This window comes from Cyanistes caeruleus, chromosome 3 (assembly GCF_971803275.1).
Source record: "Cyanistes caeruleus chromosome 3, bCyaCae1.hap1.1, whole genome shotgun sequence".
Taxonomy (NCBI): Eukaryota; Metazoa; Chordata; class Aves; order Passeriformes; family Paridae; genus Cyanistes; species Cyanistes caeruleus.
Genome location: NC_141703.1, coordinates 66,781,452 through 66,809,211, shown reverse-complemented (window position 1 = coordinate 66,809,211; position 27,760 = coordinate 66,781,452). Strand labels below are relative to the sequence as shown.

At 37.7% G+C, this 27,760-nt stretch overlaps 1 protein-coding gene across 4 annotated transcripts in view; it reads right to left on the bottom strand.

Moving 5' to 3' along the window:
- STARD13 (StAR related lipid transfer domain containing 13) overlaps window positions 1–27,760 on the bottom strand; it is a 284,897-nt gene that overhangs the window by 185,071 nt on the left and 72,066 nt on the right. For 2 of the 4 annotated variants that reach the window (XM_086881597.1, XM_086881599.1), the window contains 2 exons: window positions 25,411–25,554; window positions 20,882–21,016 (listed from right to left, as the gene is read on the bottom strand). In XM_086881597.1, coding sequence (XP_086737723.1) covers window positions 20,882–21,016; window positions 25,411–25,554 — 279 coding nt within the window. Of the gene's footprint in view, window positions 1–20,881; window positions 21,017–25,410; window positions 25,555–26,526; window positions 26,555–27,760 lie in introns of all 4 variants that reach the window. The other 2 variants (XM_086881598.1, XM_023918534.2) reach the window with 2 other exon arrangements.

The following is a 27,760-nucleotide window of genomic DNA, read 5'->3' as shown; positions in this document are numbered from 1 at the left end:
ACACACAGAGACACCAGAAATAGATACTTGATTTCTTATAAATATATATCCAAAACAAATTAACTGTTGCACTGTGTCATAAATATAGTTCTGTTTTTATGTGTCATATCTTTTGCTGATTGAGTGCCAAAATCTCTTCTCAACCATTTCACTTCCAGGACAAATGGTCAGTATCCCCAGTGGCATGTATTAATTTATAGATGAGTGGGATCTTCATGGGATTACCAGCTGTTCTTCACATTTACATCCCTTGCCAAGATAATATTTCATAATGTTTTCTTGAACCACTCAATTACATGGAAAAGCCTCTGTAATGACCAGTCCTTGGCTCACCTTGCTCTCCCTGTGGAAATACCATTAAAGCATAATTCTAAGGGTTGGAAAAACATGTGTGAAGATATAAGAGTTGTCTTGGAAATACTTGGCTCCTTGTACAAGGAACAGTAGGATCTGCATAGAGCCATATCTCTCTAGCACATTTACCAGCACTGTTGGCAGGGTTGTCATGTTAACTCTAGACTAATCTATTGTGTGAAATACTTCTCATTTGATACATAAATCATAGCCTGAATTCCAAAAAGCTTTCCTAGTAAGTGTAAAGGAGAGATGAGGCAACAAGCATGCAGAGCAGAGAGAAAAAAGAAGCACCAAAGCTGTGTTGGGTTGGTGCACTGCCCTGTGTGGTGCAAAAGTAGCCCAGCTCCCACCTAGGTTTGCAGAAACAGAGCTTTAAGAAGTCTTTAAAAAGAAGGTTGTGGCTGCACCCAGGCTGTTTACAAAGAGTTTTCCTAAATTATGAGGCCCCAGCTAAGAGGGATCACAAAGGAACTTTTAAATCTAGGAAATTGGGATTGGGGAATGGAGAGATGGAAGGTGAGCGAGTATGCCAAGAAGTGTACATGATAAGAAAGGAACAGGCTATTAAGGAAGTTGCAAATGAAAATAAAGACCTTACATTTAACACAGCAAAAGACAGAACCATAGCTTGGGAAATGAAAAAAGAGTATGACTGAAGTGATAGATGAGGAAATGATCCCTGCAGTAGAGTTTGGTAGATCTGAGTGGCAGGACTGCACTCCTTTCTCACAAAGAAGCATTTAGTTCAGTGTCTCTGCTGAATCCAGGGGGATTACTTTTGTGAGTTAAGAGTCTCCTGTGTCAGATAAAGCTCCATGAACTTCACCATGCCTCCTATTGAATTGCATTTATCTGAAGAATTCAGTTTTGAACAATGCATGTCAAAACCAGCATAGACCAGAGATCAGAAACAAAAAAATATCATGGATATAGAAAATGTTAATTGCAAAGGAAAACTAGATGAAGTAGGTCTGTTAATCTAGAAAAGAGTGGGCTGAAACCTGAGAGTAGCTTCCAAGCATATGTTATAATGAGAAAGGAAAAACCTTTTTTCCACAGCTGAGGAGGACAAAAGGAAATTAATTTAACGTCCAAGAAACTTCAGACTACATTTTAAAGAATTATATTTCTAATGATAAAACATAGCAAAACAATGGTTGCATGGTGAGACTGTGGGATCTCTGTCATCAGAGGTCTTCAAGAGGAAAGCATACAAACATCTCTTAGAAGTGACACAGATCTGCCTGATCCTATGCTGTGGCCAAGGAAATGAAATATAGTTTACAGGAATTCTTTAAAGCCTTTTTTTTCATCTCTTGCTCTATTAACCTTCAAATAACCAGTTTATAACTCATAATACAAGGTATTCTTTAGGACTTGATCAGTACAATGAGATTTATATCATCAAATTTTACTTCTGTAACCTCACTTAAAATAATGTTTCATGAGTCCATGAAATACTGTGCTGTGCTTTTTCAACTGTCTCTTACTGATTAAAATAAGAGTCAGTTTGAAAGCTGAGACCTGAAGTGGATCATTACTCTTCAGGTCTTGTTTTACAACTGCTTCACACACTGACAATAGCAGATGCGGTACAGAAGCTTTTCTTGCAAAAAGGTAAACAGTAAAGGTATAGTCCCTGCAGCTGTGACAGGATGGGATAAGTAAGGAAAAGACTTACCTGGGATCAGTTTTGTCCCAAAGTGTAAAATGAAAAAGCTCTCCAGAAAAATGTATCACTATCATATTAACTGTTGCTGATTGAGAACTATTATCTTTCCTACAAATTAAGCCAAAAACATAAACAATCATATTTTAATTTGAAAATAAATTTTAAAAAGCCCAAAGACTATCTGGTTCCCAGTATGTCATTATTATGTATAAATGTTATTAAATAACTATGACTACACTTAAAACAGAAATTTGATATTTCTTATTTCTTTAAATGTGGCTTTACATTAAAGTTCTGTGGGCACTGTAATATTTTCAAGAAATGAAGTTTCCTGGACAGTTGGAAGTGATTAACCTTTTTGATACTTTGAGATTTTAGTGGGGTTGAGGAACTACAAAAAGCGAGTACCAAAGGACTCAGATTTGGAAAACACTATTCCCATTCATGTCACCAAACTCACTACAGATACTTGAAAAGCAATGATTAAAAATAGCTAGACTAGATGTATGTGTGTCAAGCTGCAAGTGTTCCCAGAGGGTAATCACACAGATGTCCAAGCTCACACAACGGAAATTACAAGGCAGGGTGCCTGCCACTAAAGAGACATTTTTCCTTCACACAGAAAATGGTAGACAGTCTTCAGAAAAATGCTGAGGCCTTGTTCACACAGTTTAAACGTTCCAGTCCCTGAGGGTCCTTATTCTAGCAAGAACTGTGAGATAAATAAAGACAGAGAATCTGAAAATAAATAATTCTTCCAAATAAACCAAAACAGCATTATTGGAAATTTAAATACAAACAAATTGCAGCTGAGGTCAGGATGCTGCTTTTAGTTCCCATGCCAAATCTTCCAAAATCAACATTGTGGTTTGGCTGTATGTTATCAATAACTGCTTGCCATGCATTCATCTGACATGACTCACTGACACTCAGCTTCCTTCCTGCACTTCCTTTGGCTCTCAAACATAGCTCTGTATTCAAACTTAATTAGTACTGATGTCACACACCGGCCTCTCACAGCAGCACCGAGTGAAGCCCAGCACTCACACAGGCAGGAGCTGACAAGTAGGTATGGCCATACACACTGGTGATGTGCCTGGCTTTAAGAGCCTGCCAGGGATACAGAAAGAGCATGAAATTACTGAAATCTGAATTTTAAAATTAATATTAATGCTGGGTAAATGTAAGTGTCTGAATGAATCTTTCTGCCTTGTGTGCAAACACATGAATGCTGCTGAGGAGCCAGGACATATGGCTCAGGCAGATCAACGTTTACACTGCTAATCTGTACGGTAATAGTCTAGCTCTCAAACTTTCTTACTTTAATCATGAGCACGACACGTTTTTTGCATATTTAAGAACTTCAGATTACGACCCAAAGAGAAGTTTTTGAGAAACCAGTAGATATCCAGGAAATTTTGTTATGACACCAGACAATACAGGATGCACTGTCTCTGCCAGTCTATGAGTTTCATTATTTTGGCAGGCAGGCAGTACTAGGCTGCAGCTGAATTTTAAAAAAAAATAAAGATACAAATAGCAAGTTACTGCTGAATATGTCAATGCAAAGCAGTTGCTTTCAGGGAAAAGGAAGCTACACTTTCTGAATATTGACTTCCAAGATACTTTGTTGAATGTATGTTCTTATTTGGAACTACTATTTATTACAGACATGTTTGCCACAGAAGTATGGCAAACGTTAACTATAATATAAAAACAAAGGAAAAAGACGCTCCACAATTTCTGTTTCCGGAGACAGCTTTGAACTGGCTTTGCTACTGCTAAATGTTTTATACCAAAAGCTTTTTAGGTTCATAATTCTTCACAAACACTAAGTAAAAATAGACGTCTGCCCTTGAATCTTAAGCCAACATAAAATATTTACAAGGATGGCATGACAACCAGCGTGCTTCAGTTTCTCTAAGAAGTTGGAATTCCCCTGATAAGTGGAGGCTCTGTGAAGTGTTATCACACTATTTATATCAAGTGTTATAAATGAAATTCTTATGCTGAGGTACATGTATCCAAAGAAAAAACAACCTACTTAAAAAATATTTTTGCTCTTGATTTTCATATAAATTAGCTTTTTCATCTGCCAGCAAGTAATTTCTGATTATTCTGCAATTATTTCTAATTTCTCTGAAGCAGTACATTAACTAAACAGAAATAAATTATTTTTCACTGTGAATAAACTGACTCCATATCTATGAAATCATTTGTAATAGAGTTAAAATGTGAAGGACTCAGTTTTCTGAGGGATGAGGTGGACCTGAGTGGTGACTCATGACCACATCACAGATGAAGTACAGAGATCAGATCCATACAGATCCTTATGAAGCAATGTTGAATGTCTGTCTGATATATCAAAATCACATGACAGCATGGTGCAGAGACACCACAGTGGCTCTGGGTGATGTTATACCAGGTAACACCAACCTTACTCTGAGTCCTGGATCTCCATCTCTGGGAATGGAGAAGTAAGGATGCAGAATGTTTGAGGACAGTCATGGAACAAGAAAATTCTAAAGAAGACATATACAAGCTCAGAAAGAGAAGAGATGAAACAAGACACAATACATTATCAATATACTCTAGTGAAGAAACAATTACCTAAAATTTGGGAACATATGATCTAGGTGCTTGCAATGCTGCTGAACTTTTCCCTGGACATGATGCTCTGAGGCCTTGAAGAAATTCCTGTAGAAGGGCTCCTGCAAAGCTCCATTGGAACAAATGTATCCCCAGACCTGCAGGACTAGAACTAAAGCCTTCATTTGCAGTGTCTTCTTACACAATGTTGACAACACTGTTCTCAAATATTCAAGCCTGCTTTTGCATTATGTGCAAAGAAATTTTAAGTTACAAGTACATGTCTTAAATTATTGGTCCCAACAGTGAGCCTATAATGTAGCAATGATTTGCAAAACACTTGCAGAGAACCTTCAGAGGAGCAGTTAATGATAAGATGTAGTATAACATCAATATACTCGCTCAAAAGCCATGAATCAAACAGAACAAATAAGCTACCAACTCTAACGAATGTCTTCTTAGGAGGTAAAAAAACTAAAACAAAAAAGACAATCTTCAACAATAAAAGCCATTATGCCTGAAAATCCCTGGTCTATTTTTTGTCTTCTAATATGCAAAGTTCATCACGAATTCCTTGGATAAGGTAGGGCTAAACAGAGAAAATAGATGCCTTCACCTTCACAGCGTTGCCGCATTCTTCAAAGCTCTTGCAATTTTGTGCCAAAGTCTTCTGGAGCTCATTGTGCTGAAGGACATTCAGGGACTGAACTGCTTCCAGTAAGCCACTGTTCCTTGTGCTTTACCTGTGCATCTCCCAAAAGCCCAGTGCCCACTGCCTGGCTATATCCATCCCCAAAACTGATATTTTGATCTACTTTGCTGAGGAGTCGGTTTTGATCTTCTCAATATGAAATTCAGGGCATTAGTTTTCAATATAGAAAGCAGCATAACAGCAAATTGGCAAAATGTCAGGTAAATACATAGTCTCATTCCCACACTGAGCAGCATTATCAACAGGAGAAGTCCGGAGGGAGGAAGCACTGAGAAAGGAAACTCAGAACCAGAAGTCATTATGGTCATAACTCATACACAAGACAAAGAAAAGTGTTTTCTTTAAAAATTATTTAAAATGAGATATGCCTGAACACATAATTTCCCCAGGGATAGCTGTGTCTCTGGCATGCACTTAAAACATCCATGCACCTGGGATAAAGTTTTTTGAAGACAAAATGCTACCATATTAATTACCATGAGAAGGAGAATTATTGATTTTCAAAACTACATGATTTCTGGAAGTTCAAGCTAGTCAAGAAAATTGGAACTATATGCCAAATGTGATGGACACTCCTGAGCATCTGGCCTTGTCTCTTAGGATTCAATTAGAATTTAACAGGAGCACAGTTAGTGAGAAATAGTAACAATTTAATAACTTTGAGTCATTTGCTGCAGAAAAAACAAAACAAAACCAGCAGTTATCAAGCAACAAAGCCCTAAATCCCAAACCATCTTTACTTTGGTTGCTTTTCCTCTCCTGGTATATGAACTATGCAACTCTGAAAAGTTTAAATAATTCAGGAATCAGAACTTGTCTTTCCTACCCTTAACTGCAACTCAGTCTTGTTCCACATACTCTCAGAAGGAAGGCCCATATGGGGTCTTCTCCTAATATAGCTCCCCTCATAGCTCACTGGGAGCTTTAATGAAAGCAAATATGGCAGATATGGGGCACACAGCATCTGACTTCATCATTCCTAGCAATCCACTGCCCTTATTTATATCCAGATGTGTCTATGGCTCATCCCCATGGTTTTTTTTACCATATTGTTACCTCTAAGGCTTCCAAAATTCCTACACAGGTTCTGTCTTTACTGGCTGTCACTCTAAAACTCAACCTTCTTCATACCTGAGGGGTTGTGCAAATTGTTTTTGCCAGTCCATCTTCCACATGTGCATCCTGCAGTGGATGCGGGAGCATGCTGCTGATGATATGGCAAATCTAATTGTATAATTATAGCCATCTTAGAGGGAAAGCCAAACTTTCATATGCCTAAGGGGAGTGGTTTAACAAATTTATATGCAGATGGAAGCATATCAAGAGCAAACAGCTAGTCATTCACAGAATAAATATTCCCATAATAAGTGCATAACAAGGAGCAATGGTAGAGCATGCAAAGCAGATGGCTGATCTGTGCAACTAAATGTGTGGGTCCCAGCAGCCTCATTTATAGTTACACTTTCCCTTTTTTAGACCCTAAAGAATGAAAATAACAAAACAAGCAATAAAAAAACCCCACTGCTCCCTCTCCCCCACCCTCTTCCCCCTTCCAAAAAAAAAAAACATATAAAAAAAAACTCCACCAGCCAAAACCACAGAGAAATAACAGGCCATTCCAGGAGATGACCTGCTGATCCAATGAATGAGAACTGCCAGACTATACACACTGGGAATCAGGATAACCTGGGAACTGCTGTGTTGAAATGCCAACAACTGTGTACCTGTCAGTCAGACTGGGGGAACTGTTATCCTCAAGACCCTCAGCCTGGTGCTGCAGCTGAGTGAAGGATCTTAGCTGCCAGAAGACTTGGCTTTGCAAACACAACCTTTGCAGACAGAACAGGACATAAACTGGGAGGCTACTAGCTGTCAACCATGTTATTGGGATGCTGAGTCACTAAAAAGTGCAACTACACTGATTTAAATGGGACATCTATCACAGTACTCCAAATGCCTCCGACAGCAATGTTCAAGATGTACCTCATTGTATTTTAAGTTTAAAGAAGAAGAAAATAGTATTCCATATAATAGCATTTTGTATATTCTGGGTTAGGTAGGAAGAAGCAAAGCAAGTGTTGATGGGAGTATACAAGGGAGTGTGGCACATCAGGAAAGAAAATCTTGTGACTGATGGTGCAGGTCTGAAGATCAAAAGATCTGGTTGATCCTTTCAGTACTGTGAGAGACCTCATGGAGGATGCTGGGCAATCACTTCCATTCTGACCTTCTGCCTTCCAGCTGCAAAATGAAGACTTTGAAGACCACCAAGTGTCCATAGGTCTGAAATCTTGAATACTGCAATTTCACCGCTTTCCAGGTGGCTGCCTTTCTCCTGACAAAGCTAACAGGGGATGCGAATATTCCAGAATCAGATGAAATGTATTATTACAGAAATGCCTGTCAGGAAACGCTGGGTATGAACTCAGTCATGTCTACAGAATGCTTTCAGGTCCCTACACTAAAATGCTAACCATCACTAATTTATAGTTGAAAAGGTCTCATTTCTGCTTATCTACAATGAAAAGAATACAATCATTCAAACCTACATTCAAGAGGTGGCACAAGGTGCACATTTCAGTGTTTTGCCCTCTTATTTCTTTCATGGTGATTTTTCAAAGCTATAGAAAATTTACAGCTTGGTTTGATGTAAAATTTGTTTTCAGCAAACCATCTCTTCAAATTACTGAGTATTTTAGTTGTGCCATATGGTACATAATTTTAGTTTCCCACATAATTTTTGTTTACCCTGCAATGATCTTGATGTCTTTAGAGCTGCAGAATATCTGATACCAGTAATTCATTTAAGAGCTTGAGGGGACATTTTTAACATAAATTTTAATATCCTAGGGTATTACATGTCTTAAAGGAGAAAAAGAAACCTTCCACAGGTTTGTTTGATATAAAAATGTCTACCATGCACATGCACTTCCTATCAATGTGGTTTGATATCAAGATTGTCCCAGATGACTTTATTGTCAGGGGAATCTGGACCTGCTCTAGTCCTCAATGCAGGTTTTTAGTTTAGCCTTGGAATTCATCTCTATTGTTGAACCTCATGAACCTCTGACATGCTGAAAAAAATTAATCTTTAACTTCAACCACTATGGGCTGTATCTCAAATGAACTGGGAATTATGAATATTTAATGGATATTAAAGGTATTTCTTAAGAAAGATCATATCATGTTTATACAGGCTGTGAACAAAGCAGAAGCACTTCCTCTGACAGCACTCCCCAAAAAGCTCACCCGAACTAGGGATGTACAGTCCTGGGACACCACCACTTCAGCCACTGTGAGAAAGGTCGAGTTACTTCTTTTGCAAGCACCTTTGTAAGACTCTCCACTAAAGATCAGTCTTGTACAATAGGCAGTGAGTGGGTGGGCAGCTTGGCCACAAACTTCCAACAGAGCTACAACAGATAAAAAATTCACTGTGCCAATGTACTTTGTGTCAATACAACCCACCATACCCTCATTTTCCACATCCTAAGAGAATGGCATTGCAGGAGGACAGTGAGTATATGACATGTGTGCCAGTGAAGGGGAATAGAGCCACAGGTATGACAGCTTAGACAGGGCTTTGAGGAGCAGAAAAATGTTTTTGTTTCCCCAAGAGGCACAAGCTGTTCTTGCTGGTGTGATTTCAATCAGTTCACAGCAGCTGGAACTCCACATCACAGAGGCATACACAGCTAGATAGGCATCAAAATCAGTCTCTTGGTGTAAAAGAACAGGCCACCCAGTAGAACGTAAGTATACTCAAGCTATGTCTTAAGTAGCCCTCTCAAAGAATCACACGCAAAAAAATCACAGTGACTAGCAGAAAAAGTCATTCTTTGTACATATGTCTTAATAAAAATATACCCTGAGGAGAGAAATGCCAATAAATTGACTCAGAGCTACCTACTACCCAGAACCCCTGAAGAGACTGCAACAAAGGGAGACTCCTCAATTAAGTAAATTCAACAATTGTGCAAGCCTCTGTCAGCAAAGAATCAGACAATCCTGACCCTGGGTTGAACTCCTTCTGTGATACAAGGACTCAAATGCAAGTCCTTGGTGAAACTTCAGATATACCTTCAGAAAACAACACTTAAAGAAAGCAGGCAAGAAATCCTTGAGGCTTTGGTACAGGTATAGCTTGGGGATTAAATTCACTATAACCAATTATTGCCAAAATTTCTTTTTCTTTTCTTTATATTGCCACAAGGTGTAGGGCTAGGGTGAACAAGACACCCGGATCAGGTTCTCTGTTTAAAGAGTTCATTAAAACCTAAGGGTACAATCATACCATGTTACACTTTGAGTTATGTTGTTTAAGCTCTCACTAAATTCACTCTGCAAACAGACTGACTGACTGAAAAGCCAGTGCAACACAGAACACAGTCTACAAGAATACAAGGATTCACATCTCAAAATGCTCCAACTGCATAGTCCAGGATCACCACTGTCTAGAAAGACATTAATGTATGACATCAAAGCACAGTTGTGTTAGGATTGCACTGCCTCAGCAAGGAGCAAGGAATAATTTACAGAGACACAGCTATAGATAGACATCTCATTAGGCAGATTATCTGAGTTGAAATTTCAAGAACCTTCAGTAAACTATTTTTACACATGAATCAAGGACGACTCCATAAAAAAATCCAGCGATCAAAAGAGGTCAAGGCTTTGGATTTCACACTGCATCCTGAGCTGGTGTGTCAGCAGAGTGATGCTGTGCACTGCTGGGAGCAGCTTCCTCCCCACACTCATCCAGAGGGAAGAGTGCCACCTGCTGAGGTCCTGCCAGTCTTCCTGCATCAGTCCTCTAATCACCTCTGTCACTCTGTCCATATCCACCCTCCTCTGCCTGTGTGATATTCCAGATTGCTCCAGGGTACTGTGTGCCTTCCATCAACTGAGCTTCCTGCTGTGCTGAAGTTAGTGAAGGGAGTGAGGAGACATTCAGCCTAGGAACTTAAAAGAGAATAGGATTCCCTTTTCACCTGAATCAGGCTGCAAATCTTCTGGGAATCAATCTGACAGGAACTGTGTTTTGATGAACTTTGTCTGTACAGGGATCCTTTGTAGTGTAGGCAAAACTATGGATCAGTTTCAGTCAATTTACACAAACAAATGAAACATATTTTGTAGGATACTCTAGCAGTAAGGACAAACAGTATACAGGAATTAATATCATTAATGGAATTGTGACTTTTGCAAGAATGACTGCAGAGAAGATGAAAGTGAACATGAAGGATAACATCCACTTCAGTGTCTGTGCAACTCACCAGTCCCACAGGCACTATAGAGAGCACAGATTCTGCTACAGCCTCAATTGCTAAAAGTTCCAGACAAACTTGTGAGACATGTAACTAGCTCTGAACATGCTCAAATTAATATTTAGTGTGCAGGTTGAGACACTAGATGAAACAAGGAGTCTGAAAACCAGGACCTACAAGAAAAAGCTAGATGAACCAGATTGACCTTTAGAGGGAAGGCAGAAGGCAAAGAACATAACTTGTTCTGCATAATGATGATGAACACAACAAGATATTTTACACTATGAAACCATGGTAAAATTTTCTAATGATCAGTGGGGTACTGAAATGTATCATTTGAACAGGCTCTACAGTCTGACAGTGGGGGTCTTAAAAAAGATAATGGAAAAATTTACACCAGAGTGACACAGGTATAGGTGATTCTGATGTGGTAAAGGGCAATAGCCTAGAAATCCTCCTAAGGTCTCTCAGACTGTAGGATACTGCAATTCCTCTCTGAAGCTGTGCTAATTCTGTTTCAGTGCAAACTCCGAGGTCGAGATGTGAACTGCAAGTTTTAAGACATGCAAGTCCTTCTGGACATTTTCAGTCCAATTTGCACCCTTCTGGCTAACCCAAAATGTTTTCAAGCTTCAATTGAATGGTTCATCTGAAAATTTCTATTAGGACATTTTGCAATAAAGAAGCTTCTGCCACTTTTATTTCTGAGCACTTTGGTTTCATATCAAAAGATTAGTCATTGTATATTTTAATTCAATGCATGCAAAACTGATTTAAAGAAGGTCATCATTATGACACGTGGCTGCTTCAGATAACACGTGACCTTTCTCTTACAGTGGATTATCAGCAAGCCCCATCTAACGATACCAAAATCACTACTTTTATCACTCTGTGTTGAGTTCTGAGAATTTACAAGAGAAAGGCCCTACAAGAGTAGCAGCAAGATAGAGAACTTCACCAAATAATTTTTCTCAAGTTGTACTTCCCTTGTGTAAGTGCACATCCTTTGCACAAAGGGCTACATACATCCCAGGGCAAGGGGGTGGCAGCTGGGCAAAGCTGCCTCCTCCCAGTAGAAGCACAAGAAAAAGTTGTACCTTGAGTGGGATTATCTCTGTTAGAGAAACGGGATGCACAATTTGCTCCATTCATTTGCATAAAAAATGCTCTCCCTATGCTTTGTACCGGCCTCTGTCTCTGGTGTGTTGTAGATGGAAGTTCCTTCTTCCTCAGCGTGGGAAACAGGCAAGAGCAGCCTACAGGCTCTCCAGAGTACAAAGAGCCAGAAGCTGGTATTATGAGAGACCTTTGCACCACTGCTTAAGTGGGACCAGGGGTCTGATTCTGCCCAAGCTCTGAAATGCCATAGAAGCACTTCGTCAGCACAGGCAGGACACATTCTTAATTACACATCTCTGGTAATATTTGAATCCCTTTGCTTTGCTCTTGCTGTGAACAACAATTGTATAAGTCAAAGGCTTTTTCTGTCTCAATCATGCACCATCTGATCAACATGTGAAATAGCTGGGAAAATCCTGCCTGAATAAAAATTACAAAAGTACTAAAACAGAGGCCAAGATGAAGAAAATGAGTAACATCTACTCTAAAAGAGGTATTATGATAAAACAATAACATAGGACATACTCTTTTTTGTTTGTTTTTTTTTAATGCTGTTGTAACAAATATATCACAGGGCTGGAAAAAAGAAAATGCAAACTCCTGACCAGACAGGCAGGCAGATAAGGTATGATTGTACATACTTCCCTGAAGAAAACTTCAACCAATCCAACAAGCAAAAATACAAGAGATGGCTTCATAGGGTTGAACCCAGCACATTCCTGCCATTCTCATCCAGGTGAGCTGGCGTACTCTATCATCTGTTCCTTCCTCTGGGTGCTATAAAGCACAGTAGAAAATTGTACTGTCACCCTGTTATATAAACTGTGTGTTGCATCTAAAAGCATGAGCCCAGTGGATGGTATAAAACATGCAAAGAAAAGAAATGAGAGGGGAATTGTTTCCCTTTTGCACTTCACTGAGTACAAAGTTAGCTGCATGGAAGTGAGGTTCTCTCTCCTTACATTTGCATAGGCTCAGTATAATTTACTGGTATGGTTCCAAATCACCTCTGGTTACACATATATATAGAGTCTTATTTTCGCAGCTTGAATCTCATCTCTACGGACAAAGAATCAGGACATTACAGTTTGTCTTGAAAAGCAATGCATTTCTGAGGCTGTGTGCTAACACTGAAATGTAAGCAAATTTAGTGTTTATTATTAGCAAGACTGCACTACTATGAAATTAAATTGTGTTCCTGCAAACACTGTTATCAGAAATACAACCCTAAAATTGTATTTGTTATCTGCAAAATAATTCAGTCAGAACATCTGAAAACTAACATAACAACAAATTTCATTCTAGAATACTTCAATTTACATATGATTAATATGTCTATAAAAGACAAGTAGCACATATAGGATTAATTTGGGATGTATATACTAATTACTCAATGCCATAGCCTGCAACTTTTGTTTTGCCACTACAGCTGGACCTAGATGGCAAATCTCACTATGTGAGCTTGAGACAGTTATAATGAGAAAGGGATTGGGCTGGCTCAGAAAAGTGCTCCATCAATAAATTTTGCTGGCAGTCTCTGCTCATGGGGTTTTGGCAAAATTATCACCAAGCCCAGCTGCTCTGCTGCTGCCGCCATCCCTGGTAGACCTGCTGGCTGTCCTTGCCGAGGTGGGTGACCTCTATTTCCTGACTGCTGCTGTGGTTCCTCTTTTGTTCAAAGCTTTTCTTGAAACATAAACAGGTATTATCAGTTTGAACTACACAAATAGCCATGTAATGCTGAGCAATAAAAATAACCAGTTCTAGACTCCTTTCAATACAGATTTGGACTTCATACACCTTTTGAACTACATTAAACGATATTCACTCCAAAATCAGTTGGAAACTTCAATTTTTCTTTATACTATATACAAAAAAAGTGCATATAAATTATCTTGTCTACACCTATCTGAGAATAATGGAATGTTTAAAAAATATTTTTCAATGGCATTTTAAGAATAAGACAGCTCTTTCCTTTTCTACATAGATAACTCAATGAGTTTTAAAAATAAAATACACAAAGCATGTCCCTAGCCTCCAGGTAATCCCTATGAAAACTAAATTAAAATAATGAATTTGATGCAAAATACTATGTTAAAAAAATACCATTAATGTAATTTTAAATTAAATAAATTTTTCCATAGACCAAGTGATTTAACCATAGCAGTTCGAAGTAATTTCAAATGCTGCATAGCTACATTAGGATTATCATCTTCAACTGACGACAGCATTTTTGTCAGAAAAAAAAGGAATTGAGCAATTAATAATAAAAAAAAATTGTATAGTGTTTGGCTGAGATGGAGTTAATTTCCCCCAAAGTAGCCCTCAACAGGGCTGTGCTTTGTAGCTAGAAAGTTGTTGATAACATGCCAGTACTTTGGCTACTGCTGATAAGCTCTTGAACAGTACCAAGGCTCTCTACCTTACCCCTGACTCTCAAAGGCCAATGGGCTGGGGGTAGACAAGATCTTTGGAGGGGACACAGCTGGAACAGCTAACCCAAGCTTGCCAAAGGGATAGATCAATAAATCTAGCTATATATTCCATATCATATGATACCTGGTCAGCAATAAAAGCTAAGAGAAAAAAAGGAGTAAGCAGGGAAAGGCCTTTGTTGTTTATGACATCTGTCTTCCAAAGCAACCATTACATGCGCTGAACCCTTGCTTCCCCAGGCTGAACACTGCCTGCAAATGGGAAGTAGAGAATAAATATTTTGTTTTCTTTTGCTTTATTAAACTGCCTTTATCTTGACCCACAAGCTGGTTTTTTTCATCTAATTTCCCCATTGAAAGAGCTGACTGTTGGGAGGAGGGAATAAAGACAAAATGGAAAAGAAGGGGCTATGCTGGGTTTCCTACATTTGTGACCAGTACTTGTTAGGACCACAATTTGGCCAGAGTGCTGTCAAGTGCACTGGAAACAAAGCAGATGAGAAAGCCTGGAGTACTACAGATACTGGAATATACAGCTCTCAGGAAGAAAGGCAGGCATCTGCCCTCCACTCCCTATTTTTAATTTTCATTAGAGTTAGTACAAGCTCTTCCCAGGCAATGAATTCTTTTATTACCAAAAAACAACTTAGTCTTAAAGAAGGGAAGATTCTGTCTTCCAAGAGCACTTGACCATCTCAGAAATTACTGAAAGTCTAGAGTGCTCCTGGGAAAGAAGGTTATCTCAATATTCTCATTGTGCAGGCAGAGCAGGGGAAGAACAGGAAGGCAGCCATCCTGTTCAGAGGCATAAAAATTCCCCATATTGGGGTACACCTGGAAGTGGAGTGAGTCACCTTACCTGACTACTTCAGCATGATTCTGTCACAGTGAGATACCGGTGAGATTAAATACTGAACACAAGAAGAAAGGTTATGAAAAGACAAGGCTTCAAGCTACCTGCATCTGTACTGGAGAGCTATTTTTCTGATTCTAATTAATAGCAACATTAAGGATAAAGAGGAAAGCAATTCGCATGACTAAAGGACACAGTTTGAAATTTGTTTTTTCAAGAATGGGAGCAATTTGAGTTAGCACTCTTTATGAGGAAGGATGGTCTGGTAAGCAATATCAGAAACAGTATATAAATTCCACTCTTGACCATGTTGAAACCAGTCAGCTGGTTTTGACACTTTGAGAAAGTCAGTGAAAACCTGATTTCTGCAAAACTTTCTGTACTTCTGCGTGAGCAACGCTACTTTTACAAGTGCTTTTAGTGGAAGTATAGACAAAAATCTTCAGCTCCAACACAGCCAAGAAATTGTGTCTTCAAACACACTACCTCTTTGAGGAAATGAAGCATTAAATGGCATGTGTTCATCATTCAGGTCCAGGTGTCTTCATCTTCTTGCACTTTGTGGGTCATACAAAGTAGCCCAACCGGTATGGGCATAAGAATTCTTTTCCCAGAGATTTCACAAGTCTTCATAGGGTTTTACTATCAACTTATAGCAGGCAAGGTCAGAGTAAAGCATGATCTGCCTAATAATGGATGTAACTGTTGCTATAAATTCTACCACGAACTGATAAATTTATGACTGTATCCAGAAGTGACAGTGTGTGAAACATTGTTTTTTTTTTTTTTTGGAGTGAGGTTTAGGCACTTCTAATCTCAAATGTAAAATTAAGACTGCTTGCATATTTAGTGGAGAAATGAAGGACCGGCTCAAAGCTTGTAAATAGCTTAAGATCCTCAAAATTCCAAAGAGAGCTAGTAAAAGTAAAAACTGTTATGAGTTGCCACATGATAACTTTATCTGCCTTGGATGTTGGCAGCTATCTGATAAAAGGCTTGTCACATATGCTCACTAATGGAATAATCTCTGATCCCTGGTAGTCCAGGGACAGCAATATTGAACAATTAATGCCTGAGAAACATTATTCTGATTTTCCTTCAGCTGTTTTTATTTTTAATTTCTGTGCCTCAAAAATGGTCAGAGGGTCAGACATGCATTACACTTACTACAGAGAGGTAACAGCCACATACTGTTATATATAACATAAGGCACAGATTACTGCCCTAATAGTTTTGTATTTCTAAACAATGTTAGGAGACATCAGACATCCCTGGAAACTCTGACCTAAACTCTGAAACTCAATAGCATCAACTAGAATTTCTGAGGGGAAAAAAAATAAATCTTAAAGGAATCATAAACACTTAAGTCATGTAGGTTACAAGGCAGTTTTTTTCCTCATTTTCTGAATCAAGTGGCTTAGCACAGATAAAATAGTTCACAAACAGTTTAAACTGATAGAAGCTGACAGAAGCAGTTTGCCTTTCCTCATCTCCAGCCACTCTGACCCTCTCTTGCACCAGCCTATGTAATCTAGTCTGAACAGTAAATCAGACTGAGGATCCAGGCTAAAATAAGCCCCAAAACTGTAAAGTAATTAGTTTTAGCCTTATTGATTGAACATGTTCAAGCAATTTGTCAAATTAAAGCATAAGAAATCAAAACTGCACTCCTCAACTCTATTTAAAAAGAAAACAAAAATTCAGACTTAAAGCAGATAAAGGAAAAAGCCCTTTTTACCAATACATGAAGTTTTGTTTTCTTGCTCATTCACAGATTGCATGTGCATAATGCAGTGCACAGCATACTGTGTTACCTGCAAGAGCTAGAGAGTGTTTACTGATGGGTTTTTCATACCACCTACCACCATTAGACTCCTAAGTTAGACTATCAAAGTTTTCTCTGCTAAGATCACAGAGAGGCAGGCACTGCCCATTAAATGCCAGACTGTAATTGACTATGCCCTGGGAGGGATTTAGTTTATCCAGCTCTAAGCACTGATGCCTTGGGCAGTCACTTCTTCAAATACTTGACCAAGCAACATCAGCACTTGGGAGCACAAAGCAGGCGACTACTTCAAGGCAAGGTGTATGTTGCTGTAGATGTGCTTTTTCCTCTCCTTTAAGGGAAGCTCTATAATGTAGACATGGATTTACAAATGCCAGTAATTGTCAGGGGAAACTTTGGTGCTTGTCTTTCAAGCACCTGGGTTTCCTGCCACCTTGAGTACATATTTCCTATAGTACCTCAAAAAGAAAGTTTGAGTGAAACTGCCTTTGGGGGAATGAAGGAAGGACAGAAGACATCAGCCCTAAACCCATGATTTGCTTTTTTATTCCATCAAAATATCATAAGAAGTGCAAATCATAAAAACAGGCATGCAAACAGCATACCTACTGTGACAAGTTTGCCAAAGAACCCATTATTGTACCTTTTAGGCTTCTGTCCTAGTTGGTATCCATGAAAAGTGCGCAGCTAACATCACTGCCTTGTATTGAGAACTGAACAATGATGTCTTGCCTAATCTCTGCATATCACTCCTGAATTGAAGAATCCCTGCTATTTTTAGAACTGGTCTCTGTAATATTTGCTAATCTCAATTTATGGAGTATTTATTTCTTTAAATGTCTTGGGTATATGAGCTCCCAGGGAGTAGAGATAGATAAGTTCTTTTGGATCTTCTGGCTCACAGAAAATTGGAAGGGAAGAAAAACGGGATCATCAATACAAATACAAATTGTATTTGTATTTGAAATTGTATTTGTATATTGAAAATACAGGAGGTCTGATTTATATCTGTGTTACTCCCAAGTTACGTATTATACCATTTTGGATCATAGGAGTTAAACAGATGCAGCCTGGGTATGACATGGAAGGAATTAGACCTTTTGTCATTCGCTCCCATCCTGTTTGCTATAATAAAAGCAACTTCAGTGTATCCTTTTAAAAAAAAATCTGGAAAAGTCTGTATCTTAAGGAATAAGCAGTGAAAATCTCTGTATTGGAGAGAGATGACAGACTCATGCAGACTGCATGCCTGGAGCTAGACATAGCATTATTTGAATTTGCATGAAAAAGAGCACCCAAAGCAGCACTTTGAAGGATCAGCTCTCCTGATGACATTTGCAAACATCCAGTTTCAACATTTATTCCTAATTTAAAGCATTGTACAATTAAAAAAATAGCTCACTAATATCTCAGGAAATTCTTCCCTTCAGGAGGTTTCCGCTGGTGCCCTAAGAAACATTTGTACTTTCTGCATTACCCTGCTCTTACTCCAGTATACAAAAATAATTGGTACGATACAGACTGTGTTAAGGAGGATTCGCAGAGCTGCTTTTTATTGTACCAGTATTTCCTGATTTTCAACAAATAGAAAAAAAGCAGACTTCAGAAAAGAAAAAAGCCCCAAAACTTACTTTCTCTGCCTTTCCTCCCACACACCACTAGCCAAAAACAGTATTACTGCAACATCACTTTGAAAATATTTACATAGTACTAGTGGGAAGGCAGCTAAGCTGTGATACTTGTACATGCTTGAACATTTGGCCAAGGTAAAACACAAATAAAGTTGGCAATTTTCTTTTTAATTAATTCTATTATCTATCCCAACTAGAACAAGCAACGAATCAGAAAAATGTTCGTGCTTTTGCAGAAATGGAAAATAGCAAACTTATTTTCCAAGCAAAGGAAATAGCTAGTGGGAAGACAATAATGTTTTCAATTAGCAAGAAAGTGGAGCCAACCTTCAAATTTCCTTTTCAGTGCACAGGAGTAGGTTCATTTAATGAAACAGAGAATTTTTATGGTGGCAGGCAGATTGTTCTTTGGTAGATGAATACGGCAGTGCTCAAGATATCTTTAATGTAATAGATTTTGCTTTAATCAAAATTGCAGAGATAACTTAAAATAAGCACCTCATTTGGGGAAAGAGAACTGCTGAGATATTGGCTTAATGTGCAATTACTGCTAACACCTATTGGCTTAGCGACAGGAGGAAAAGAGGGTGGCAAATGTGATGCCAGTGTCTGAAAATGCCTCGGTGGTCATTTGTGGAAGAGATGCTAGTAGAACTGATACGCATGGCAGAAAACTGCCAGAAAGAATGCTTAAGAACATATGGACAATAACACAGGACAATGGGTTAGAATAATTTGGATTCTGGAGACCAACTTCTTTGAATGATCACGCAGATAAAGGCAATTTGACTGCTATTTGACTTCCATTTCAAAAGCTTCTGATGAAGTTGACTATCAAACTCAAACGATACTATGAAGGAGGAACTACAAAAATATATCAAGAAATAACGATGGATTTTCATTGCTAACTAAAAGTGAAAAAAAAAAGTTAAGAATAATTGATTATTTTCTTTTACAGTGGATGGATATTACCTGAGAGTATCATGGGTATGTTTTCAGTACACTAACAAATGAACTGGAAAATGAAGGAATAAAAAGGGACAGAGTTTTCTGATGATATTCAACTACAGAGGTTAATAAAAACAAAAACAGACTGCATATTTCTGCAAGAGGACCTCATGATGTTGAATGATTGTAAAATAAGCAGAAAAATGTAAATCAATAATAAATATAGTCACTTGCTGGAAGAAAAATACAAAATGAAACAAAAGCAGCCTCAGGTATTTACTACTTCCAACAATATGCCTGAGATTCAGTTTTTGCCAGTACAAGAATTACACCCAAAATAATAATACAGTAACAAATTTACAGTAAGAAAAAGGTGTGGTATCACCTATTCCACAACTGAACTTTGGAAATCATTGCTACAAGACATTGAATATCAAAAGAACAAATGAACAGATAGATGGTAGAATAGATGAATAGAGAGAATAGGTGAATTGTACCAAATGCAAAACTAGAATAAAAAAAGACTCTTAGGGGCTATAAATTACAAAAATGCAATATATATACAATATAGTGTATAGTGTCTTCAATGTGCCTGTATGATAAATACCTCAAAGGATGTTGAGATGGCTTACTATCTGCTTATTATGTCCTTAAACTTCTTTCCTGAACATCCAAAAGTGGCCACTGCCAAAGAAAGGATACAGGACTATAAGTACTTCTGAGTCAATTCAGTGCAGCCACTTTTTATGTTGTATGATGATCACAAGTACTGCCGGCACACAAGTAATTTAAAACAGCGAGACAGAAACCATCTGCATTTCCAAATGAAGACACTGATTCTAAAGTAGCTTACATTTACCTATTGGGAAAGTAAATCAAAGTCTTTTGAGAAAACCTTCTGATGGATAGTGTCAGATTTTGATTGTAGGCTACAGCCATGACCTTGTAAAAAAAACCAAAACCAAACAGGTAAATATTGCTATTACTGGTTGGGAACAGGATTTAATTAAAACTCCAGAGCTGAGCACTCAGGCTTGCAGAAAATGTGGTGTGGGATTCACCATGAATTTGGCATAGCCAACTGCCAAGCTAAAAAATCCTTAGAGACTACTTCTAAAATAAGACATGAAGAAAAAGCTGTGGTAGTGGTTGTGATGGAATCCATCACATGTTACCTCCAGATGAATTACTCTTTAGAAGTGCCTTTCTTTCCGTTGACTATGAAGGTGATCCAAGTGACTAATTCAGATACAGAAGTTTTCATTAGTGGTCAAAAATCAGATTAGATGACCCCCACGGCCCTGGAGCCTCATTAACTGAAGTCCAACTTAACTTTTAACTGTACCTGCTTTGCAAACCAAAGTCCTCCACGTAGTGCAATATTTGCAAGAATCAAACATTTGATATGTGTGGAACAAATTATTTCGAAGAAATGCACAGACAATTTTCATGACATATAGTAAATTTTGAGGTTACTCAACCTGTAAGTCAGATAATGTTGTCGCTACTTACATCAGTTTTAGGTCGTGCTCCAGTTGACACTTGGTAAGGTAAACAATTTAGATCCTGGTAGTCTCCTCTTCTATTTTTCCAAGATCCTTTTTCTTGATGATCTCCATAAAGGCCTGTCTCTACTTGAACAGGGCACTGTAAGAGAATTTTTAAAACCCTATAAATAAAGACACGTCAGAAATATTTTTAATGTGAACTCTAAGGTAATAACTTTGGAATCTTATCTTTTCAAAGCTTTTTTTTCCCTCTAATGTAAGGCAAATATTTGGTTTCAGTATTTTTTTCATAAAAGCATCTGCTGCATCATTTTTACACTTTGCTAAGTTAGACATCCAGCCATTATGGGAAGTTGCTTCCTTAACATCCAGTATGCACAACTGGAGAACTAATCAGTAATAGTACACTTTACCTAAAATTAAAGGAACTGAATTATTTTTTAGTGAGAGAAACGATTTTATTCTAATTATTTTAAAAATATCTTTTAACTTTATTTCATGTTTATTTTTGTGTACTAAACAGACGCTTAGCAAATTCCCATTTTCACATTACAGATTCTGAACTATTCAAAACAATTTTTTCTTTATTCCCCAAAACCTGGAGAGTTCTCACTCAACTGCTCTATTCCCACACCATTTTTTAAAAGGTGGATGTCCTAACTCTGGGCCCACACTGAATGCAGTGTCAGGAAGAGACCAACTGCACAACATTCCCCACGTATCCTGGTTTGCCCAAGGAATAACTGGGTGAGTGAGCAAGAAGCAATACATGCTTTAATCAAGTAGAATTCATCCTAAAGACAATTAGGGAAACAGGGTCATGGATGCACTGCAGAGTAGTCACAAGCTGTTGGGTACAATCATTCTAATCAGCCCATTTACAAATGGCTCTTCCCCTATACAAAGTGACAAATGTGCTGCTGATCTTCAACAGCAACAACCCAGTTCCCAGTTAGTATATATCGTAGGGATGTAAACTGAGGAGGCTTTGAAAAGGTGACAAAATAATTAGTATGCCGCCCCTCAAAAGTTTGAATACAAAATACTAATGCAAAAGAATTAAATGAATGTGTAAGTTAAAGAAAATGTTTTGTTCAATGAAAGTCATATCTCTAATAAAAAATGGGGTAACTATAATCAAACAGGATTTCCCTGCCATTCATTAATAAGAGAAGACTAAAACCAAAAAAAAAAAAAAAAGTGATACTCATTCTTAAGATTTCCTGCTTTTTCTATACTGAAACAGAGTACAAGATACTAAGTGGCAATGAAGCAGATATGTTAAAAAACGGGAAAACACTGAAGCAAGAGTGATTTATCTCTGATGTTTCATTTAAAAAGTGTCTTCTTCTATACTGCTAAGAAAGATTTTTTTTTCAGAGAAAAGGTACAGCTTTTACAGGAGTGGAACTATTAAATGTGTTTTTCCAAAACTAGCAGTTTTGCTGTTAATACATTCAGAGAGTACAGCTTTTTGCATTTACATCATGTCTTTACAGCATTGGTGAGAGGTTTCAGAAAATAATTGATTACAAACAAGTATTTTTAATATCTTCTCTGGATCACCTTCTGAGGAATCCAGTCGGTGCTACTTCCTCATAGTATTTTCCAACAAAAAAATGACCAGTATTAATTTGTGGTTTACATAGATGTAGAAACAAGTCATCCCTTAGCATTCATGCAGAAGTCACTATGTTTTAGAAAACACCTTGAATTTGCTCACCAAAATGCTGCAAGACTCCCTACTCTTACCCAATAGGTCCCATAATATAGGTTCCATAATCATCCAGTTGATTTTCACTAGCACATATTTTGACTTCTTCTGTAAAAAAAATCTGTTTAAATGAGTATCATTAATAACAGATACCTTCACACCAGGAAAACCCAAAGAGTAAAAAAATATCAAAGAATTACTTCCATGAACAGTGAAAAATCCTTCAGTAGAAAACTGACTGGCTCAACCTAGTGATTAAATTTCAAACTATATTTTTGAGATAGAGCATTTGCCATAAGAAATAATTCTGTCATCTGTTAAAAACTGTCCACACTCTCAAGAGAACAACTTCCAGAGCAGCAGCTCCAACAGACTATGTTCCTACTCATAACAGTAGTCTCTTGCTTTGGAGATCTTGGGTCTCCAAAGTCAGCCTTACAGCTTTGAACAGTTCACCCAAAACCACTGTCAATCACAATTTCTTGTGTCAATACCGAGCTCAGAATAAAACCATATGAAGAACACAAAAGTGGTTCATTTTATAGAAGCCAAATTTACACAGTTACTAGCAAACATATGTTTGAGAGATTTCTTCTATCTAGACTTGTTTCTATTCAAGATTCATGGTAAGTGACAAGAAGAAAACATTTGATATGTGTGGAACAAATTACAAGTTATAGTTAGAAATACGGTACAAATAGCATGAACTGTTAGAATATAAACTACTCATACAACTTGTGTGAAAACCAGACTTTTTTTCCACTGCAACTGTCATTTTGAAATCTGCAGTACATGTTTCTTCACAGTACATTTATGGAGAGATTTATGAGGATCTATCTTTTCTTTGACTATGAAGTAAAACTAAGGCCACCCATTCTGAGGCAAATTATTCATTAATATTCAAATCAGAGCAGATTATTCCCTTGCTCTCCAAATTCTATTGCAGGAAACAGCAAATGGTATCCCATCATCAGTTCCACAACAGATTTTCCAAGACTCTTTTCTTGCTCTGATCCTCCTGGTGTTATCAGAAATATTTTTTATTAAGTGACCTGTCCAGCTTCTACACTGATATTGGCTATTGGAGATTAAAAGGTTATTTCCAGTTTGTCAAATAAGGCTACAATAAAATGTGGCTGACTCACATATTTGCCTGTCCACAGACAACTAAAATGAAGAGATCTATCCTTCAGAGTGAGAAGAAGATGTGGATTGACAAAGAGGACTGCAATTGCTCAAATATCATATTAAGCAAAACAGTAATTTTGGTGCTGGTGTTGGGAATATCCTAACACTCTAGCAGAGGCTTTTGGTGGGAGCATATATCCCAGGAAAGAGGTTGTGATGAAAGTCCTGGCCTCTCTGTACTCAGAAGATGTCTTGCCAGAAGATGTCTTGCCACTAGGCCTCAGGAAAAGATGTGCAAGCATCTGGGGTGCTGGTGATGGCATTCTCTATGCAACCATTTCTGATGATGCTGTTCTTGTGTATCAAAGTTCATTTGAAAATGTTGCCTATTTAGATTTTTCTGCTGTTTACGTGCAATAAGCCCTTTACTGAATGTTTCAGCAAAGGATTTGAAGTTGTATCCTATGATCTTCAAGCCATCATGGAAAAAGAATGATGCCTAACCAAACCACAGCTTTTACCTTAGTAGAATAGGCACAGCCATTAAATAATGGGTGTCTGGATCACTGTTTACCAGACTGTCTCACACTGGGAAGTGTTTAAACACTGATGGCTGGCATTTTCTTGCCTGCTTTCAGACAGAAAAGCAGACTACACTGCCACTGTATATTGACAGAAGACACTGAGCATTCTCCTTCAAGAAGACAGAACACTGTCCCTTAATTATGAAATTAATTCAGTTGGACAGAATACATAGAGTAAGAGGACTTACATAGAGTAAGAAAGAAATGAAGACAGCCATGGGCACTCTGTTACTAACACTGTATAATTTGTAAACACATACAAAGTGCAAGAATCTGAATATCCCACCTGGAGAGACATGAACATTTACATTGTGATGACCCACGAAGATGCATACTTTAAGAATTTACTTCTACAAAATGAAGCAGCAGTGACAGCAAAAACATTCACAAAAGATCACCTTCTGCGAATTTCAAGCCAACATTCAGAGCTGAAAATCCACACAATTCTTAAGAACTGAGTAATCATATACTGAAGCAGAGAACAAACACTTAGATTTCTGATGCTGGTCATTCTCCATTAATTGCTTATATAAAAAACTCGCTTATTCAAAAATTAATAAAATAATATCATTGCTCCTTTAATCCTTCTTGCCCTCAAAATAAAAAAGTTTGAGAAACTTGAGAAACTGCTTGGGTATCATAACGAAATACTCTTAACTAGAGGATTACAATGGAAGGAAGGGAGGGAGGGAGGGAGGGAGGGAGGATCCAGTTGTCCTGGGCTGACCAGGACACTAGTTTAACTCTTAATAAGAAAGTGTCTCTCTTGCTGTTATATCTTTACATAAATGTAACATGTATTAATAGGCTAGCACCTAAATTAACAATCTGAAAAACATGCAAGCAAATATCCCTAAAACAAAAAGATTTTAAGCCATACTGACAGAAAATTTACAAGTTTTACCCTCTAACAGTTCTGGATATTTGATCATTAGTTATCTAATGAAATTAGAGATTTCATTTTATTGAGTGAAAACTTTTAACTTCACCCTAACACTTGAGCTCCTCGGCCTATTCAGAAACATAACTGGATCTGAAAACTATGTCTTGAGGAGTGTCATAGCTAAATGTTACAGAACTTATCATATGACAAACACACATTCTTACCAGTTGCTTGTGCCTTTTAGAAGGAGTACTGGAGGGAGAAGAGCTAGCACTCAGAGCTTCTTCAATATCTAAGTTCAACTGTTCCAGTTTCTTCATAAGCCATGACATAGAGTCTGGCCATTCAGATTCTTTTTCTTGTTGGGTCTAGGAGAAATCAAACATATGTGAAGTCTTAAAATATTCAAGCTGTTGGTAACTTGGAGATGCTTATTTTCTCTTCCAGCCCCCAAGGAAAAAGCTGAAAAGTTCTTTCCTTGTTCTTGAGCGACATTTTTCCATTTAGAAAGCTTCAATTATCACTGCAGCCCTGATGACATATATTCATAGCTGTTCTGCTTACTCAAATGACTTTAGTATATCTGAATGGCTTTCTAACACTCCATCTTAGGTGACCCACTGCTATTTCAAGCTAAGCAGAACCAAGACTAAAACTAAAGTCACTTCAATGCCTCCTCTTAAGCCACTTTTATTTCAGCATCTCTCCACTGATTGCTTGCTGCCAACAGGAACCAGAATATTGAAGGTCATCATGTGCACTGTATTGTATTCCTTACTATAATTCTAGACTTATAAAATCCTCTGCCCCATATGGTGGGAATACTTTACTGGTCTCTTTGTCACTAGGATGCATCTTTCTTTTTATCTGAAGAGCTTTACTGTGTAACAAATACTTTAATCCATTGCAATGTAATTGACAAGGATTACATTCCTATTCCTAATTCCGTGTCCCATTCTTATTCTTTAGTTTCTTCAAAATCCTTTCCAGCACCTAAGCACCTTTCCATGGCGGTCCCTGTGAATACTGCTGCATTATGCCTTGTTTTCCTTATTCGCATCACTTCTAATGATCCACTACAAAAACCAGTCACACTGACCTCTCTGTCAACACAGGCAGCTACTGCATCCCACAGAAGTCTCTGTTCTGAAGCTACCTCAGTTCTTTCATCTTCCTTCCTTTCACAAACAATACATATTTTTGCACAGAAGCTAATTCCATAGTGAGCATGAGAAGACAAACAGTAATAATGCATTTTCATCCTGCCATAATCCTAAGAGGATCATACCAACACTCCTCAAAACCTAGGGGAGATAGATGAGTACTATTTCTACTCTTACCTGATAAATCCTTATGGTGCTTTGTTTCCTTAGGAGGGATTCACAAGTGGCACAGAAAGGTAACTATAATTGGCTCATGATTGTAGAAAAAAACCCTTTACAAATAGAATCCAGGCAATTTACTCCACTATTACACTGACATATATTATTACTAATGGAATTACTCATCTCCTCCACAGTAACTAAGGTTCCAAATCATCAGACACTGAGTCCCATATCAGCAACAGATGCATGCTCCCTTCAGAGGGGCTAGTATGATCTTTGTAGGGATTGTTTTGAAGCATAGAAAAATAAATATCCCAATTTTTACTTTTCCAAATCTTTATTTCAAATTTCATTGTTTTTTACAACCTCTGAGTACTTTGCCTGAAACGTTGTAGTATGTGCTAAGCAGTACTTCAACTCTACAGCTACTAAAATTATCTAAAGAGATACTTCAATTGCTTCCCATTGTCTTCCCAGCCATTTCCAAGTAAACTACAGGATGTTCCACAGAAAATTAGTATCAAAGACACTTCTCATATTGAACCCATTCTGAGTGAGATGACCTCACACAGGAAATGTGCACATTGATATATGTCCACAACACTCATTTGTAAACAAAGCAAATGTTTTCCTGTGGTTTAGCTTCTTCACATACTGATCCTTAAAATACTAAAGAACACTCAAAAAAAAGACTCAACAAGGACAAAACATGGAAACCCGCCCAAGTTCCACAAACAATAATGTATAAATTCTGCAAAAATATAATATGAATGTTCTATTTCTCAACATGGTTAAAATGCAATTTATGAAAAAGGGACTGTAGGAATATGTTTTCTTAACACCAATAAATAATTCTGAAGCAACAATCACACAGGGAAAAGAGCAAAGTGTGTTTGATTTCTGTGAGCTATGTAAAAATTGTTCTTGCCAGGTGACAAGCACTGAAGGTTGCATTAGAAGTTTGGATTTCTGAGCTTAATAAGATGCAGAAGTAACTTCCACATGTTATAACAGACCACTTTCTGTTCCACAACAGAAAAGACTATTTTGAAGGGGGTTGGAGAGGTGTCTCTAATTTAGCATTTTCCATAGAAAATGCAAAGATAAAATTTCATAAAAACTTAAAAAAAATTCTAAGACACTCCATATGTATGCAACAGCACACATGATATTGTATAACAATAAAAAATACAGCTCCATGTACAGGGAAGCACATTTCGCCTTTATCTCGACAAATATTTACCTACTG